The following is a 20,061-nucleotide window of genomic DNA, read 5'->3' on the forward strand; positions in this document are numbered from 1 at the left end:
ACGGAGCCGGGACAGGAGAAGCGGCGAATGCAGTGCGGATCTTTCTCACCTCAGCTGGTCCCAGTACTGAGTGTGCTCCAGGCGATCTCCGAGACTCAGCTCCATCTGATCGTCCTCCGTCTGTGAGAGAGAAGATGGTGTCACAGTACGAGCTGTGTGTCACAGCTGGGGGTGGTTACAGTGTGTCAGTACAGACAGTCTCTCTGCTGAACTTCTCTTTTGTTGCAGTGTAGCATTCAGGAGTCCGGAATGTTCGCCTCACACAGGGTTGTGCTGCACTACACATTGAAACAAACCCTCAGCTGCGAGAGATATAATGTCAGGATCAGCAAGCAGAGACCTACAGTACAGAGCAAAGGTTTGGACACACCTTCTCATTTAAAGATTTTTCTGTATTTTCATGACTATGAACATTGTACATTCACACTGAAGACATCAAAACTATGAATTAACACATGTGGAATTATATACTTAACAAAAAAGTGTGAAACAACTGAAGTTATGTCTTATATTCTAGGTTCTTCAAAGTAGCCACCTTTTGCTTTGATGACAGCTTTGCACACTCTTGGCATTCTCTTGATGAGCTTCAGGAGGTAGTCACCGGGAATGGTCTTCCAACAATCTTGAAGGAGTTCCCAGAGATGCTTAGCACTTGTTGGCCCTTTTGCCTTCACTCTTCGGTCCATCTCACCCCAAAGCATCTCAATTGGGTTCAGGTCTGGTGACTGTGGAGGCCAGGTCATCTGGTGTAGCACCCATCACTCTCCTTCTTGGTCAGATAGCCTTTACACAGCCTGGAGGTGTGTTTGGGGTCATTGTCCTGTGGAAAAAGAAATGATGGTCCAACTAAACGCAAACCGGATGGAATAGCATGCCGCTGCAAGATGCTGTGGTAGCCATGCTGGTTCAGTATGCCTTCAATTTTGAATAAACCCCTAACAGTGTCACCAGAAAAGCCCCCCCACACCATCACACCTCCTCCTCCAGGCTTCACGGTGGGAACCAGGCATGTAGAGTCCATCCGTTCACCTTTTCTGCATCACACAAAGACACGGTGGTTGGAACCAAAGATCTCAAATTTGGACTCATCAGACCAAAGCACAGATTTCCACTGGTCTAATGTCCATTCCTTGTGTTCTTTAGCCCAAACAAGTCTCTTCTGCTTGTTGCCTGTCCTTAGCAGTGGCTTCCTAGCAGCTATTTTACCATGAAGGCCTGCTGCACAGTCTCCTCTTAACAGTTGTTGTAGAGATGTGTCTGCTGCTAGAACTGTGTGTGGCATTGTCCTGGTCTCTAATCTGAGCAGCTGGTGAATCGGATAAACTTATCCTCAGAAGCAGAGGTGACTCTTGGTCTTCCTTTCCTGGGGCGGTCCTCATGTGAGCCAGTTTCTTTGTAGCGCTTGATGGTTTTTGTCACTGCACTTAGGGACACTTTCAAAGTTTTCCCAATTTTTCGGACTGACTGACCTTCATTTCGTAAAGTAATGATGGCCACTCGTTTTTCTTTACTGAGCTGCTTTTTTCTTACCATAATACGAATTCTAACAGTCTATTCAGTAGGACTATCAGCTGTGTATCCACCAGACTTCTGCACAACACAACTGATGGTCCCAACCCCATTTATAAGGCAAGAAATCCCATTTATTAAACCTGACAGGGCACACCTGTGAAGTGAAAACCATTCCCGGTGACTACCTCTTGAAGCTCCTCAAGAGAATGCCAAGAGTGTGCAAAGCAGTCATCAAAGCAAAAGGTGGCTACTGTGAAGAACCTAGAATATAAGACATAATTTCAGTTGTTTCACACTTTTTTGTTAAGTATATAATTCCACATGTGATAATTCATAGTTTTGATGCCTTCAGTGTGAATGTACAATGTTCATAGTCCTGAAAATACAGAAAAATCTTTAACTGAGAAGGTGTGTCCAAACCTTTGGTCTGTACTGTATGAAGAGGACATACCGTGCGGGCCAGCGGGGGCCGGGGGTCACCTCGGACCATGTGGAGCCGGAGCTGGACACTGCGCTTTCTCTGGAGAGCGGCGTGACTGCGCAGACTGTGACCACTGCAATGCAGAGCAGAACTGAGATACGGCTGCAACGCAGAGCTGAGATACGGCGGCAACGCAGAGCAGAGCTGAGATATGGCATCAATGCAGAGCTGAGATACGGCGGCAACGCAGAGCTGAGATACGGAGGTAACGCATAGCAGAGCTGAGATATGGCGGCAACGCAGAGCTGAGATATGGCTGCAACACAGAGCAGAGCTGAGATATGGCATCAACGCAGAGCTGAGATACGGCGGCAACGCAGAGCTGAGATACGGAGGCAACGCATAGCAGAGCTGAGATATGGCGGCAACGCAGAGCTGAGATACGGCGGCAACGCAGAGCAGAGCTGAGATATGGCATCAACGCAGAGCTGAGATACGGCGGCAACGCAGAGCTGAGATACGGAGGTAACGCATAGCAGAGCTGAGATACGGCGGCAATGCATAGCAGAGCTGAGATATGGCAGCAACGCAGAGCAGAGCTGAGATACGGAGGTAACGCATAGCAGAGCTGAGATACGGCGGCAACGCAGAGCAGAACTGAGATACGGCGGCAATGCATAGCAGAGCTGAGATATGGCGGCAACGCAGAGCAGAGCTGAGATACGGAGGCAATGCATAGCAGAGCTGAGATATGGCACAACGCACAGTAGAGCTGAGATATGGCACAACGCACAGTAGAGCTGAGATATGGCACAACGCACAGTAGAGCTGAGATACGGCTGCAATGCAGAGATGAGATACCGCTGCAAAACAGAGAAGAGATGAGATACAACTGTAACTCAGAGCTGAGATGCAGAGCAGAGCTGAGATATGGCTACAACACAGAGCAGAGCTGAGATACGGCGGCAACGCAGAGATGAGATATGGCAGTGTCACGATAATGCCAAAAAATGTCATATTGTGAGGTTAGTTTCAGAAGGATATGGCTTTCTACACACTCACAATGCAGCTGCGACCCCCCTTGTTCTTATTCCCCCCTCTGCTTCACTCCTACCCGAAACAAAGCCTATGGCAGAGACTGGGCAACCTGATACTAATGGTGGGCAGGGTGCGGCTTTAAACTGCAGGTGACCAATCCTGCAAAGCCACTAGTGGTCCCTTCCCACTCACTCGGGAATTCTTTTGTCTGAGACTTTGGAAAATCGTAAATAACTATCAGATTAGTGCATATCATTAACCAGCCCTTTAGTGATGTCACAAGCTCAGAAGTATAAGTCACTATACTCTTAGCCCAGCCTGCAGTCTTGGCCGGGAAGCGACCTAACACCAGCTTGGCAAAGCTGTTCCATGCACCTGGATGTATTTATCCTCCTAAGCCACAGTCCAGCCAAGATGATACCATGACATAACCTGTAAGTGTGCTCTTTTCAACCTTAATCCTATTTTATTTTGTGTCCTCTGAAGTGAATCATGCCACTGATTTGGGTTGGCTCCGGACCTGTTGGTTGGATCGGAGCTGGTGGCAGCATACCTTGTTCTGTGCGATTGGGAATCTCTGTAGCGACTGGCGGCATTGATAATTATTGTTCCCGCCTGAGTGGGAGTAGTTATATCACCCTCGCTACAGTGTGCCCAATAGCCGGTACATAGCAGGCAGCCTTCCTGGCGACTAATTACCCTAGGTGCAGTACCTAATCTGACCTGAGGGTAAGGGGGGTGCCAGAGGGTTGCAAATTCCAAACTGGAACTGGGAAGTGGGATATAGATAAGTCCCCTTCAGAAGGAACCAGGGGCAACCAAACAACCCCGGTTTGTGACAAATTGGTGTGAGTGGTGGTGACGATAAATATATCCTCCCCGGGATCCCTGACACCATGGTGGGACCCGTGACATAGTGTTGGCAGTTACGGTGTGAACTGTGACATATTGCAGCAATGCAGCTGAGATACAGTGGCAACGCAGAGCTGAGATACAGTGGCAGCATGGAGCATAGCTGAGATACCGCTGCAAAGCATAGCAGAGCTGAGAATTGGCTGCAACGCAGAGTAGAGCTACCCAGTGAATGTATAGTATATATACACCTCCGATCCCAGCACATGGGTATATATATACTCCGATACAGTCACCGCTGCCACCAATCATCAGTATAGTTACACACTTGACTGACGATTGATGGACGGGGCTGCTCTCACTAGACAGGTTATTGGGCACTTCCCAGTGACCGTATAGTATATACACCTCCGATCCCAGCACACAGGTATATATATATATATACATACTCCGGTACAGTTACAGTCAAGCTCAACAATAGCCAAAGAGAATCCAGCTGCCACTAATCGTTTACTACAGGCCGATAGGACGCCTGTTACTGGTAACGTGGGGCCTCCAGAGGTTTCAGGGTGCGGTTTATAGAGTAAGAGGAATGAAGCTGTTACATTTCTATCATTAATCCCACAATTCGGCAGCACTGATAAATACACAAGAGATGTTACAGAGGCGACGATACAACACAGTGTGTACAGGCGCATAAATAACAGGGAGAAAAACAAGAAAAGTACTAGACCTGATGTCACAGGAATGGTGCAGATCTGCAGGACAGGGTCACATCACAGCAGGGGCCACATCACAGAAGCAGCCGCTTCACAGGAAGAGGGCCGCATCACAGGAGAGGGGCCACATCACAGGAGGAGCCGAAATAAAGGAGGGGGGCAGCATAACAGGAGGAGCCTCATCACAGGAGGGGCAATATCACAGGAGGGGTCACATCAAAGGAGGGGCCACATCACAGGAGGGGCCTCATTATAGGAGGGGGGCCACATCACAGGACGAGGCCACATCACATTAAGGGGGCCAAATTACAGGAAGGGGGGCCAAAGTATAGAAGGGGGGCCAAAGCATAGGAGGGGGGCCGCATCACAGGTAGGGTGCCGCATTACAGGAAGGGGGATGCATCACAGGAAAGAGGATGCATCACAGGAAGAGGGACACATCACAGGAAAGGTGACGCATCACAGTAGGAGGCCACATCACTGGAGGGGCCACTTCACAAGATGGGCCACATATCAAAAGGGCTGCACCACAGAAAGGGGCCGCATCAAGGCAGGGGACCGCATTATAGGAGGGGCTGCATTACAGGCAGGGGCCGCATGAAAGGAGGGGCCGCATCACAGGAAGGGGCCGCATCACAGCATGGGCCTCACCACATGAAGGAGCCGCACCACAAGAAGGGGTCATATCACAGGAGGGGGCTGCATCACAGGAAGAGGCCACATCACAGGAAGGGGCCGCATCAAAAGAGGAGCCGCATCACAGGATGTGTTGCATCACACGAAGGGGCCGCACCACATAAAGGGGCCGCACCACATGAAGGGGCCGCACCACATGAAGGGGGTGATCATGCACCTCAAAAACATTTCTAGAATTTAACCCTTACTTTCAACTCTGCAAAAACTCTCACTGTTTCTCTTATTCATTCTCATCTGCACTATTGTAACTCTCTAATAATTGGCCTCCCTCTTACCAAATTCTCCACTCCAATCTGTCCTGAATGCTGCAGCCAGGATCATATTCCTCACCAACCGTTACACCGGTGCCTCTACCTTGTGCCAGTCATTACACTGGTTACCCATCTACTCCAGAATCCAGTACAAAACTACTACCCTCACCCACAAAGCACTCCCTGGTCTCAGCCTACCACCCTACCCGTGCCCTCCATGGCTCAGCACCACCCTACATCTCCTCCCTGGTCTCAGCCTACCACCCTACCCATGCCCTCCATGGATCAGAACCACTCTACATCTCCTCCCTGGTCTTAGTCTACCACCCTACCCGTGCTCTCCATGGCTCAGCACCACCCTACATCTCCTCCCTGGTCTCAGCCTACCACCCTACCCGTGCTCTCCATGGCTCAGCACCACCCTACATCTCCTCCCTGGTCTCAGTCTACCACCCTACCCGTGCCCTCCATGGCTCAGCACCACCCTACATCTCCTCCCTGGTCTCAGTCTACCACCCTACCCATGCCCTCCATGGCTCAGCACCACCCTACATCTCCCTGGTCTCAGTCTACCACCCTACCCGTGCCCTCCATGGCTCAGCACCACCCTACATCTCCTCCCTGGTCTCAGTCTACCACCCTACTCGTGCTCTCCATGGCTCAGCACCGCCCTACATCTCCTCCCTGGTCTTAGTCTACCAAACTACCCGTGCCCTCCATGGCTCAGCACCACCCTACATCTCCTCTCTGGTTTCAGTCTACCACCCTACCCGTGCCCTCCGCTCCGCAAATGACCTCAGGTTAGCATCCTCAATAATCAGATCCTCCCACTCCCGTCTCCAAGACTTTTCATGTGCTGCGCCAATTCTTTGGAATGCACTACCCAGGTTAATACGATTAATCCCCAATACCCACAGTTTTAAGCGTGCCCTAAAAACTCATTTGTTCAGATTGGCCTACCGCCTCAACGCATTAACCTAACTATCCCTGTGTGGCCCATTTAAAAAATTTTACCATCACCAGGTTCCTCACATCATGTTCTCACATGTTTTATGCAGTTAATAGCCCTCTGTGTCTGTACTGTTACATACTTAGGCCGATAACCGGTTCATGCAGCTTTACATGAACACCTGAGCCTTACACTATGACTGGTCCGAACAACGAAAGCAATTGTTACCATCCCCCTCTCATGTCTCCCATCTTTCCTATAGTTTGTAAGTTTGGGAGCAGCAGGGCCCTCACTCGTCTTGGTATCTGTTTTGATCTATGTGTTTTTTTATTATGCTGTAATGTCTATTGTCCAATAGGCAGCACGGTGGCTCAGTGGAGCTGGAGTCCTGGGTTCAAACCCTACCAAGGACAACATCTGCAAAGAGTTTGTATGTTCTCTCCATGTTTGTGTGGGTTTCCTCCGGGTTCTCCGGTTTCCTCCCACATTCCAAAGACATACAGATAGGGAATTTAGATTGTGAGCCCCAAAGGGGACAGTGATGTTAATGTGTGCAAACTGTAAAGCGCTGCAAAATATGTTAGCGCTATATAAAAATAGAGATTATTATTATTGTCTGCACAAGTCCCCTCTAAAATGTAAAGTGCTGTGGAATATGTTGGCGCTATAGAAATAAAATTATTATTAATATAATTATAATAATTATCATGGCCTTCACTCCTCCTGTATCTGGTGATCGGGGCCCTCACTCCTCCTGTATCTGGTGATCGGGACCTCACTGCTCCTGTATCTGGTGATCGAGGCCTTCACTGCTCCTGTATCTGGTGATCGGGGCCCTCACTCCTCCTGTATCTGGTGATCGAGGCCTTCACTGCTCCTGTATCTGGTGATCGGGGCCCTCACTCCTCCTGTATCTGGTGATCGGGGCCCTCACTCCTCCTGTATCTGGTGATCGGGACCTCACTGCTCCTGTATCTGGTGATCGAGGCCTTCACTGCTCCTGTATCTGGTGATCGAGGCCTTCACTGCTCCTGTATCTGGTGATCGGGGCCCTCACTGCTCCTGTATCTGGTGATCGAGGCCTTCACTGCTCCTGTATCTGGTGGTCGGGGCCCTCACTCTTCCTGTATCTGGTGATCGGGGCCCTCACTGCTCCTGTATCTGGTGATCGGGGCCCTCACTGCTCCTATATCTGGTGATCGAGGCCTTCACTGCTCCTGTATCTGGTGATCGAGGCCTTCACTGCTCCTGTATCTGGTGGTCGGGGCCCTCACTCCTCCTGTATCTGGTGATCGGGACCTCACTGCTCCTGTATCTGGTGATCGGGGCCCTCACTCCTCTTGTATCTGGTGGTCAGGGCCCTCACTCCTCCTGTATCTGGTGATCGGGGCCCTCACTGCTCCAGTATCTGGTGAGCAGGGCCCTCACTCCTCTTGGTATCTGGTGAGCAGGGCCCTCATTCCTCTTGGTATCTCGTGATCGGGGCCCTCATTCCTCCTGTATCTGGTGATCAGGATCCTCACTGCCCCTGTATCTGGTGATCGGGACCCTCACTGCTCCTGTATCTGGTGATCGGGACCCTCACTGCTCCTGTATCTGGTGATCGGGACCCTCACTGCTCCTGTGTCTGGTGTTCAGGACCCTCACTCCTCCTGTATCTGGTGATCGGGGCCCTCACTCCTCTTGTATCTGGTGATCGAGGCCCTCACTCCTCTTGTATCTGGTGATCGGGGCCCTCACTCCTCTTGTATCTGGTGTTGAGGAGAGCCATAAGATCAAATACTTAATTAACCTCAACACATAAGGTAATTGGGAGAAACAACCTATAACATGTATTGTTTAACCTTACATAAGTTTTCCTCAGACAAAGTAAGACACTTAAGATGGCTGCCATCTCCTCTACCAGAGCCATGTGCTCTGGTATCCAAGATGAACAATGAAGACACTGAAGATGGCCGCCATTTCCTGTGTCAGCATGCCGTGTGCTCTGGTATCCAAGATGACGCCCACCCTGATGACCTCATGGATCCGCCCACAGCGACGCCCACCCTGATGACCTCACGGACCAACCCACCCTGATGACCTCATGGATCCACCCATGGACTTGCTCATGCCCAACCCACTAACCAATGAAATACATCCGATCACTCCCATTTTAGAGCTAACCGAGCCCCCTTACAGGAGATATATAACATTGTGTTTGACTAATAAACTTCCCTTCTTGGAGCTGAGTCACACATTGATCAAGGAGAGTTACAGCTGACTGTGTCTGGTGTATTTCTTTAGTGCACATGATCAATATCCATTAGGCCAGGAGTAGGCAACTAGAGAATTGAACATTATATTAATTGTTCAACCCTAATATTTGGCCGCCCAACCTGGGGCCAGCAGAGGAAGAGCCCTGAACCGTGAGGACCGGCGAGTGGAACGGCTGGATGCACTGAGTACCCCGAACCTGGAGACTGATCACCTCCTTAACAGAACACGGTAAGTCTGCTGATTTTTATAATCTGTAGTCTTTACCTGTGTCCTTTGGGGTATCCTGTGCAGATTGCCTGACCGTGTCCGGTTTTCTTGGTATCTGTAAGACGGCAGAAGGGTCTCTCCGCTGCTGGTCATTTAATTGCAAGAAACGTCACATGTTTTAGTTGCCTACTGCCTGTTACATGTTGTGAAGAGGGGAGATGACTGGTAGTTAAGAGAAGCATTGTGTAAGGACAGTCAAAGCAGGTTTCTAGGAAAGAAAAAGAAGCAAGTGTTTACAGAAGGAGAAGCATTGTGTTTGGAACAGGATGAGCAAGTTAAGCAATGTGTGTTAAAACAGGAAAAGCAGGTTTTTTTAGAGAAGGATAAGCAAGCAAGTGTAGACAAAAATAAAATAATTTTTGTCTGTGGTATACGGTTGTCGCCTGTGATAAGATTTTCAGTTCTGTATAAGAGAGACTAGGACCTGGAGTGAATTGACTCGGCCTAGGGGGGCCCGGTAAAGCTTGGAGCGAATTGGCTCAGTTCGGGCATAATAAATTGTGTAGCGGCTCATTGAAACTTGGAGCGAATTGGCTCAGTTCGAGCCAATTAAATTTATAGTTTTTCTTTTTTTTGCCCCGTGACATCGAGTGAGTTGACTCTGCACGGGGACCGGTAAGTTAGGGAGCAATTTGACAAAGTAGGGAATAATTGGTTTGTAAAGTACGGAGCACGGAAGTGAGACAGGGACCACGTGACAAGAAGCAATAGGAACTGAGTACTGCAGACTGAGTTCCCTTTAGAATCTCAGGTTTGAGTCATCTCCCCCGTCTTATTGTTTGTTTGGTGTTTGTTATCTTGATAGATAGATATATATACTGTGTATCTATAGAAAGATGGAGAAATTAATGCAGTTCTGCCGTATGGGCACTAAGCCAAATTCAGATGGCAAGTTAGACTCATGCACATTAGTGGAAATTGTGTGGAATGCCAGAAGGGGGGATGGTTACAGCCCCTGGAGTGGAAGCTTGTCTTGAGATAAAAGAAAAGGTATCCTAGAAGATAATGGATTGTTGTCTATTGCTAGGGCAGGAGAAAGAGTCTCTGAAAGTCTGTATAAAAAAAATAAATAAAAAAAAATTGGAAATTTGGGTAGAAGAGAAAAGGAATAGAAAGAATAGAGTTTTGAGTTGTGTATTACAAAAATATATCCTGTGAGCAGCCACCACCGTATAATGGTGGCCCAGAGCCATGTGTTAAATGCAATAGCGGCCATTTTGTTAATGGCAAATGTGTTAAATGTAATAGCAGCCAAAATCGTGGCCCAGAGCCATGTGCTAAATGTAATAGCGGCCATTTTGTTGATGGCGAATGTGTTAAATGTAATAGCAGCCAAAATGGTGGCCCAGAGCCATGTGCTAAATGTAATAGCGGCCATTTTGTTGGTGGTAAAAATAATTCTGACGGCGGCCATTTTGTTGTTGGTAAAAATAATTCTGACGGCGGCCATTTTGTTGGTGGTAAAAATAATTCTGAAGGCGGCCATTTTGTTGGTGGCAAATTTAATTCTAACGGCGGCCATTTTGTTGGTGGTAAATGTAATTCTGATGGCGGCCATTTTGTTGGTGGTAAATGTAATTCTGATGGCGGCCATTTTGTTGGTGGTAAATGTAATTCTGATGGTGGCCATTTTGTTGGTGGTAAATGTAATTCTGATGGCGGCCATTTTGTTGGTGGTAAATGTAATTCTGATGGCGGCCATTTTGTTGGTGGTAAATGTAATTCTGATGGCGGCCATTTTTGTTGGTGGCAAATGTAATTCTGACGGCAGCCATGTTGTGGATGGCGAATGTGCTGGTTCTGGTGGTGAACATCTCAGACAAAGGCTACACACCACTTCGCTAAATCCTTGTTACCCAGTAATGACCACTGATGGCCAATACTATATTCCTTCGGGAAATAAAAAGGCTTTACCCATGTTTCCTATCTCAGTGGTTTCCAATGAGGCACCAACCCTTTCTACTATCACTTCCAATGCCAATTTAGCCGCACACCCACATGAGATGCTCCAAGCAGCGGCCTCTCCTCCCAATGCTTCCACAACAGCACTCTCATGCAGTCTACCTAACCCTATACCTGGTACCTCACAGGCTGTCTCGCAGCCAAGCGCACACCTGTATGGGACGGTAGCGACTGTATCAAGGGGGGCGCTCAATCTGGGAGGGGGATACCAATAGCACAGGAAGCACAAAGGGGAGGGAATGTTGGCAACCTATTTTTGAAAAGGAACTTCCTGAGGGACCCCTGGTAGTGGTGGGAAAGGGTGACATAACAACAATGGAGACAGACGCTATTGTTAATGCTGCCAATTCTCGGTTAGGACACAATAGAGGTGTAGCTAGAGCTATAGTGGAAGCAGGAGGGGCGACTATTCAAGCTGACAGTCAAATCATTGTTGAGTCATGTGGTCAGATAGCTGTTGGGGACATAGCGGTGACTAAAGCTGGCAATCTCCTGTGTAGAATGATCATACACACTGTGACCCCTACTTATGACCCTATTCATCCAGACGTTAGTGCTCAACAACTTCATGCAGCAATAACTCGCATTAATGAGGACAGGACTGTTAAAGCTTTTAAGACTGCCTGCATCACCTGGAGCCCACACCATGATACTGGAGCTGCCCAAATAGAGCCCCTCATTCCAGGACTGTTACCTCCTCCGGCTCCTCATACACAAGGGACTACATCTGCACTCCCGGTGCCATCTCTACTCCCGCCTCAGGTGCCACCGCCAACAGTGCCAATGCTCATGTCTGAGGAGCCCACCATCTATGTCAAGTTTACACCCCAGCAAGCTGCTACTCTGTTGAACCAAGTTCTAGATCCAGAAAAACAGCCGATGCCTTTCTACAGGAGCATGACGAGACATGGGACTCTGGTGTTGAGTTCTGCCAAGAACCTAAGACAAGGGCCTCGGATGAGTTGGCTGACCTATCAATTATTATTGTTGCCAAAGGTTTCCAGATGCCTCAAAGCTGATGCAGCCATTGTACGATGACCTCAAGACGTCAGCGTTTCCACTATGTACTAAATCCGTGGAAGCTTTCTACGCTCTTAAACAGGCCATACAGTCTGCACCAGCTCTTGGAATCCCAAATTATCAACTACCTTTTTACTTGTTTGTCAGTGAAGTAGCAGGACATGCTTCCGGAGTCCTAGCACAAAAACATGGGGGGAGAACAAGACCAATCGGCTACTACTATGCCCGCCTGGACTCTGTGTCTCAAGCTTCCCCGACTTGCCTCAGAGCTGTTCATGCTGCACATATGCTTCTGGACAAAACTTCTGATATCATCTTAGGACATCCGGTTCTCTTAATGGCTCCACACGACATAAAAGCTATTCTAGGCCAGACTCAACCTAAACACCTGTCGCTACAGCATCATATGAGACTCCAATGTTGGCTCTTGGTTCCGGATAATGTCACTCTTGTCCGCTGCAGCATCTTCAAACTGTCCACGCTGCTTCCTCTTTCCAGGGGGGATGTGGATGATACTGATGCTCTCGGAGAAGATGCCTCTACACACTCAGAGGATCATGACTGTCTTGAATAAATGCATGAAGAAGTAGCCTCCCAGAAAAACGTGTCTGAAGACCCACTCCCACATGCTGACGTGATGTTCTTCACTGATGGTTCCAGATTTGCAGATAAAACAGGAAGGTTCCATACGGGATATGCCGTGGTTACACATGACCTGATCATCTCAGCTGGATCGCTACCACCGCACATGTCTGCACAAGAAGCGGAACTTAAAGCTTTGACGCTGGCTTGTCAGGAAGCGACGGAGAAGGTGGTCAACATCTACACGGATTCAAGATACGCTTTTGGAATGGCTCATGACTTCGACAGTATCTGGGCAGCCAGAGGATACGTCCAGTGGAACTCCTGTAAAACATGCTGCTACCATGCAAGAACTTGTGGTCGCTCTGAATCTACCTTTGGAGGTTGCAGTGATCAAGATCAAAGCTCACGGGAGATTGGATTCTCCAGAAGCAAGGGGGAACTTCTTTGCTGACAAAACAGCAAAAACCTATGCTGTGGATCCATTTAGGAAAGAGAAAGCAGCGGTGTACGTGTCACAAGACACTGAAGAAGGGACTAAAGCCTCTCTTATGAGGATTATCCATCTACATCAAGACAAGACATCAGATGATGAAAAGAAGTCATGGCAAGAAGGAGGAGCTAAAAAAGGATGAAGATGGAGTCTGGAGGGTGAACACAAAGGTCTACCCCGTAATCTGTACCCCTCAGTGACAGAATGGGCACACGGTATCACCCACAGAGGCAAGAATCAGAATTATTTCAAGTCCTGCCTTGTGTGTGCAACATGCAATCCAGCACCGCCTCAGAAAGTTACTCAGAAACATTTGGCTAAACCACTTTATCCCTTTCAGAGAATTCAGATTGACCACATTCGAATGCCAAAAGTAGGGAAGTGCGAGTATGTACTGGAAGTGACTGACATGTTCTCAGGATGGCCCGAAGCCTATCCAGTAACAAACATGACTGCCAGAGTGACTGTTAAGAGACTGGTGACTGAAGTAGTATGCAGATATGGGGTCCCAGAGGTAATTGAGAGTGACCAAGTACCCGCATTCACTGCTGCTCTGACTAAGGAACTATGGACATTGGTGGGAGCGGATTTGGGTTTACATACTCCATATCACCCTCAGAGCAGTGGGAAAGTAGAAACACTGAATGGCACCTTCAAAAATAAATTACTGAAAGCCAGTTAGGAGGTCAGACTTGGACAGACATTTTGCCTGTTGCCTTATACTCAGTCAGAAACACTCCAAGGGGTTCTACTAAACTCACACCATTCGAGATTCTTTTTGGGGGGCCTCCAAGGTTGGGTCAATATTTTCCACAACAGCTAGCCTTAGGAAGTGATACTCTTGTAAATTATGTAATTATTGTTACTAAAGAACTGTCAGTAACACATGTACGAGTTTTATCATCCAATCCAGGTCCAGATTCCAGTGAAGGTACCCATACTTTCCAACCTGGTGACTACGTGCTGGTAAAGAAGTTCATCAGAAAAGACATTCCTGGAGTCGAGATTTAAGGGTCCCTACCAAGTGCTCCTGACTACTCATACTTCAGTCAGGGTTGCTGAGCGCCTCCTGGATCCATCTCTCACATTATAAACTTGTTAGACAGTTAGGGACAGAGTAGGATCTGACCTGCTTGTCAAAGTCCAGCTACAAAGGGAGGTTTTCCACAAGGGAAAACTTGTCTCAAACTGGTGAAAACTCCAATTCCCCCTCCCGGGCAAGACGGTCAGATCTAGGATGTGTACATCAGGGTTAGGTATTTTACTCTAAGTAACCATGGAGATGGGAGATTGGAGAGTAATAGATCCAGCAGGTTGGGAAGTCCCGAGGACACTGGTAACGCGCTCTGATATACCTCTGCAGTATACCCATAATTGGTCACACATTCTCTGGTGTCAGTAGCATCCATATTGTCATGAAGCTTCTGATGTCATAATAACACTTAACATCGATGGGTTAGGGAACCACGGTGGGATCAAGATAAAAGAAAAGGTTAATAAAGTATTTAGGGGGGACTGTTGAGGAGAGCCATAAGATCAAATACTTAATTAACCTCAACACATAAGGTAATTGGGAGAAACAACCTATAACATGTATTGTTTAACCTTACATAAGTTTTCCTCAGACAAAGTAAGACACTTAAGATGGCTGCCATCTCCTCTACCAGAGCCGTGTGCTCTGGTATCCAAGATGAACAATGAAGACACTGAAGATGGCCGCCATTTCCTGTTTCAGCATGCCGTGTGCTCTGGTATCCAAGATGACGCCCACCCTGATGACCTCATGGATCCGCCCACAGCGACGCCCACCCTGATGACCTCACGGACCAACCCACCCTGATGACCTCATGGATCCACCCATGGACTTGCTCATGCCCAACCCACTAACCAATGAAATACATCCGATCACTCCCATTTTAGAGCTAACCGAGCCCCCTTACAGGAGATATATAACATTGTGTTTGACTAATAAACTTCCCTTCTTGGAGCTGAGCCACACATTGATCAAGGAGAGTTACAGCTGACTGTGTCTGGTGTATTTCTTTAGTGCACATGATCAATATCCATTAGGCCAGGAGTAGGCAACTAGAGAATTGAACATTATATTAATTGTTCAACCCTAATACTGGCATACCTCCCAACCATCCCAGATCCAGCGGGACTGTCCCGATTTTGACAGTCAGCCCCGCGATCCCGGGCGGGACATTAGTTGTCCCGCACTGGTTGGGAGGTGTGTACATCACCCGGCAGGGCCGTATCACGTGCCTAGGGCGGGGACAATGCAGGGGGCGGCACCTGAGCAAGGTTTGTTGTTGTTTTTTTTTTTTCTAAAAGCTGGGTCACCTCCTGACCGACCCCGCCCCCCCCCCCCCCCGGCCGATTCCCACCCACCCTCCTTGAAGACGATACTCACCCTGCTCCAGCGATGCCTGGTCTCGGCTTCTGCAGCGCTCCTGAATGAGCGGTCGCGTTGTACCGCTCATTAAGGTCATGAATATGCGCATATTCATGACCTTAATGAGCGGTATCACATGACCGCTCACGCAGGAAGAAGGTGCTGCGCCGGGAGTCGGGACAGAGCGAGAGGGATGTGGGCGCGGCCGCGCGGTGAGGAACAGGTAAGTATGAGGGACGGGGGGACAGGGTAGGGGGGATGAAGGAGGACAGTAAGCCGCGCCATTCAAGATGGGAGCGGGGGGTGGGGTGGGGTGGAGAGATGAGTCATGCATACAGGAGGGGGAAATATGAGCCATGCATACAGGGGGGGAAATATGGGTCATGCATACAGGAGGGGGAAATATGAGCCATGCATACAGGAGGGGGAAATATGAGCCATGCATACAGGAGGGGGAAATATGAGCCATGCATACGGGGGGGGGGAATACGAGCCATGCATACAGGGGGAGGGGGAATATGAGCCATGCATACAGGAGGGGGGGAATATGAGCCATGGATACAGGAGGGGGAATATGAGCCATGCATACAGGTAGGGGAATATGAGCCATGCATACGGGGGGGGGGATATGAGCCATGCATACAGGGGGGGAATATGAGCCATGCATATGGGGGGGGAATATGAGCCATGCATACAGGGGGGGGATATGAGCCATGCATACAGGAGGGGGGGGAATATGAGCCATGCATACAGGGGGGGAAATATGAGTCATGCATACAGGGGGGGAATATGAGTCATGCATACAGGGGGGGAATATGAGTCATGCATACAGGGGGGGAATATGAGTCATGCATACAGGAGGGGGAATATGAGCCATGCATACAGGAGGAGGGGGAATATGAGCCATGCATACAGGAGGGGGGAATATGAGCCATGCATACAGGGGGGGATATGAGCCATGCATATAGGAGGGGGAAATATGAGCCATGCATACAGGGGGGAGGGGGAATATGAGCCATGCATACAGGGGGGGAAATATGAGCCATGCATACAGGAGGGGGGGAATATGAGCCATGCATACAGGAGGGGGAAATATGAGCCATGCATACAAGGGGGGGGAAATATGAGCCATGCATACAGGAGGGGGGGAATATGAGCCATGCATACAGGAGGGGGAAATATGAGCCATGCATACAGGGGGAGGGGGAATATGAGCCATGCATACAGGAGGGGGGGGGAATATGAGCCATGCATACAGGAGGGGGAAATATGAGCCATGCATACAGGGGGGGGATATGAGCCATGCATAAAGGAGGGGGAAATATGAGCCATGCATACGGGGGGGGATATGAGCCATGCATACAGGAGGGGGAAATATGAGCCATGCATACAGGGGGAGGGGGAATATGAGCCATGCATACAGGGGGGAATATGATCCATGCATACAGGAGGGGGTCATTATACAGTATTAAGCATCATGTGGGATCAGTATACAGTATGGAGAACTGTGTGGCCATTATACAGTATGGAGCATCATGTGTGGCCATTATACAGTATGGAGCATCATGTGTGGCCAATGGCCATTATACAGTATGGAGCATCATGTGTGCCTGTTATACAGTATGGAGCATCATGTGTGGCCATTATACAGTATTGAGCATCAAGTGGGATCATTATACAGTATGGAGAACTGTGTGTGGCCGTTATACAGTATGGAGCACTATGTGTGGCCATTATACAGTATGGAGCACTGTGTGGCCATTATACATTATGGAGCATCATGTGTGGCCATTATACACTATGGAGCATTATGTGTGGCCATTATACAGTATTGAGCCTCTTGTGTGGCCATTATACAGTATGGAGCACTGTGTGCGGCCATTATACAGTATGGAGCATCATGTGGAGCCATTATACAGTAAAGAGCATCATGTGGCCATTATACAGTATGGGGCATCATGTGTGGCCATTATACAGTATGGAGCATCATGTGTAGCCATTATACAGTATGGAGCATCATGTGGCCATTATACAGTATGGAGCGTCATGTGTGGCCATTATATAGTATGGAGCATCATGTGGCCATTATACAGTATGGGGCATCATGTGTGGCCATTATACAGTATGGAGCATCATGTGTAGCCATTATACAGTATGGAGCATCATGTGTGGCCATTATACAGTACGTAGCATCATGTGGGCCCATTATACTGTATGGAGCATCACGTGGGGCCAGTACACTGTACACAGCATCATTTGGGGCTATTATACAGTATGGAGCGTCATGTGTGGCCATTATACAGTATGGAGCGTTATGTGTGGCCATTATACAGTATGGAGCATCATGTGTGGCCATTATACAGTATGAAGCATCATGTGTGGCCATTATACAGTATGGAGCGTCATGTGTGGCCATATTTTTTTTTGTTTATAATTATTGTTTACGAAACATTGTGATCAGAAGTGCTAAATGGGTGTGGTTGGGGCGTGACTAGTTGTGAAATGGGTGTGGTCAGAGGTGTGGCCTAAAATTTGTCCGTCTTTCCCTTCCTCGAAAGTTGGGAGGTATGATTACACTGGTCCCTCAATGCAGGAAGTCGCAGGTGAAGGTAGCGCCTAGGTAAAGATGGTGGATACTCACGGTTGTACATACTCATCAAGGCCGCAGATACTCAGCGCAGGCTCCGCCTCCTGTCCAGGCATTCTCTGCAGCACAGCCGGCTGCAGGGATGGGTACAAGTGCTGCAGAGGGACCGACGGCAGCTGATGTGACGGGGGATACAGGGGACGGTCAGCGATCTGCTGCAAAATGATTGCAAATAAACCTTTCACATGGACAGAATCTGGAGAGAACAAAGGGGATCATAAGAAACGATGCAAAGAAAATTACCGCCAAATCCCCCAGAAGACTCCCCGCAGCTCCCGCAATGTTACAGAGCTCCCCCAGTGTGCTGCTCCGTGTAAGTTATGCTCTCCAGCTTTATGTGTAGTTTCATCCTATTATATACACTACCACTATACTACACCGTGTATATCACTACTATATATACACTACCACTATACTACCCCATGTATATCACCACTATATACACTACCACTATACTACACCATGTATATCACCACTATATACACTACCACTATACTACACCATGTATATCACTACTATATACACTACCACTATACTACACCATGTATATCACCACTATATACACTACCACTATACTACACCATGTATATCACTACTATATACACTACCACTATACTACACCATGTATATCACTACTATATATACACTACCACTATACTACACCGTGTATATCACTACTATATACACTACCACTATACTACACGTGTATATCACTACTATATACACTACCACTATACTACACCGTGTATATCACTACTATATACGCTACCACTATACTACACCGTGTATATCACTACTATATACACTACCACTATACTGCACCATGTATATCACCACTATATACACTACCACTATACTACACCATGTATATCACTACTATATACACTACCACTATACTACACCATGTATATCACTACTATATATACACTACCACTATACTACACCGTGTATATCACTACTATATACACTACCACTATACTACACGTGTATATCACTACTATATACACTACCACTATACTACACCATGTATATCACTACTATATACACTACCACAATACTACACCATGTATATCACTACTATATACACTACCACTATACTACACCGTGTATATCACTACTATATACACTACCACTATACTACACCGTGTATATCACTACTATATACACTACCACTATACTACACCATGTATATCACTACTATATACACTACCACTATACTACACCGTGTATATCACTACTATATACACTACCACTATACTACACCGTGTATATCACTACTATATACACTACCACTATACTACACCATGTATATCACTACTATATATACACTACCACTATACTACACCGTGTATATCACTACTATATACACTACCACCATACTACACCATGTATATCACTACTATATACACTACCACTATACTACACCGTGTATATCACTACTATATACACTACCATCATACTACACCATGTATATTGTTCTGCCCATCTTAATGTGCAATAAGTTAATTGTCATGTTATTCAAGTTGTGGCCACTGGAGGTCATCAGTTGCCTACTTTTCATGTTGTTTACCAACTTTCCCTCAGAAGAGCAATGCCTTCTGGGTAAGTTCCGCCCTCATTCTTCTTGTGGAAGATGAGCTTCAGTAGCCATTTCTCCTCAGGTCTGATGAGAGACACACGTGCTCCTGTCTCACTTACTTTCCTACCCCTGTCCTAACGGATCTCGTTTTTCACCAGTCATCCACAATGATTATTCACTGAACATCCACTTTGTACATCAACATCATTCACTATTCGATCATCTACTATGAATACTATCCACCATTGTTGTTCAACGTTATAGTTTATGTTATCATCACCCTAATAAATAAGACTTAAGCATCAACACAGTCTGTTTACTGGGATGTGGATGAAGGTTTAGCCGTATGTTGGAATCCACACAGCATCCTACGTGGAGGAAGGCAGAACAGTGAAAAACGAGACCGCAAGTCGCAGGCA

General features: G+C 47.7%; 1 protein-coding gene across 1 annotated transcript in view; it reads right to left on the bottom strand.

Moving 5' to 3' along the window:
* Positions 1-20,061, bottom strand: part of PIK3C2G (phosphatidylinositol-4-phosphate 3-kinase catalytic subunit type 2 gamma) — a 215,001-nt gene that overhangs the window by 121,468 nt on the left and 73,472 nt on the right. Inside the window, exons 6-8 of the mRNA XM_077267271.1 lie at positions 18,058-18,259; positions 1,964-2,066; positions 50-120 (exon numbers count right to left, since the gene is read on the bottom strand). Coding sequence (XP_077123386.1) covers positions 50-120; positions 1,964-2,066; positions 18,058-18,259 — 376 coding nt within the window. The remainder of the gene's footprint in view (positions 1-49; positions 121-1,963; positions 2,067-18,057; positions 18,260-20,061) is intronic.

This window comes from Ranitomeya variabilis, chromosome 5, assembly GCF_051348905.1.
Source record: "Ranitomeya variabilis isolate aRanVar5 chromosome 5, aRanVar5.hap1, whole genome shotgun sequence".
Classification (NCBI taxonomy): Eukaryota; Metazoa; Chordata; class Amphibia; order Anura; family Dendrobatidae; genus Ranitomeya; species Ranitomeya variabilis.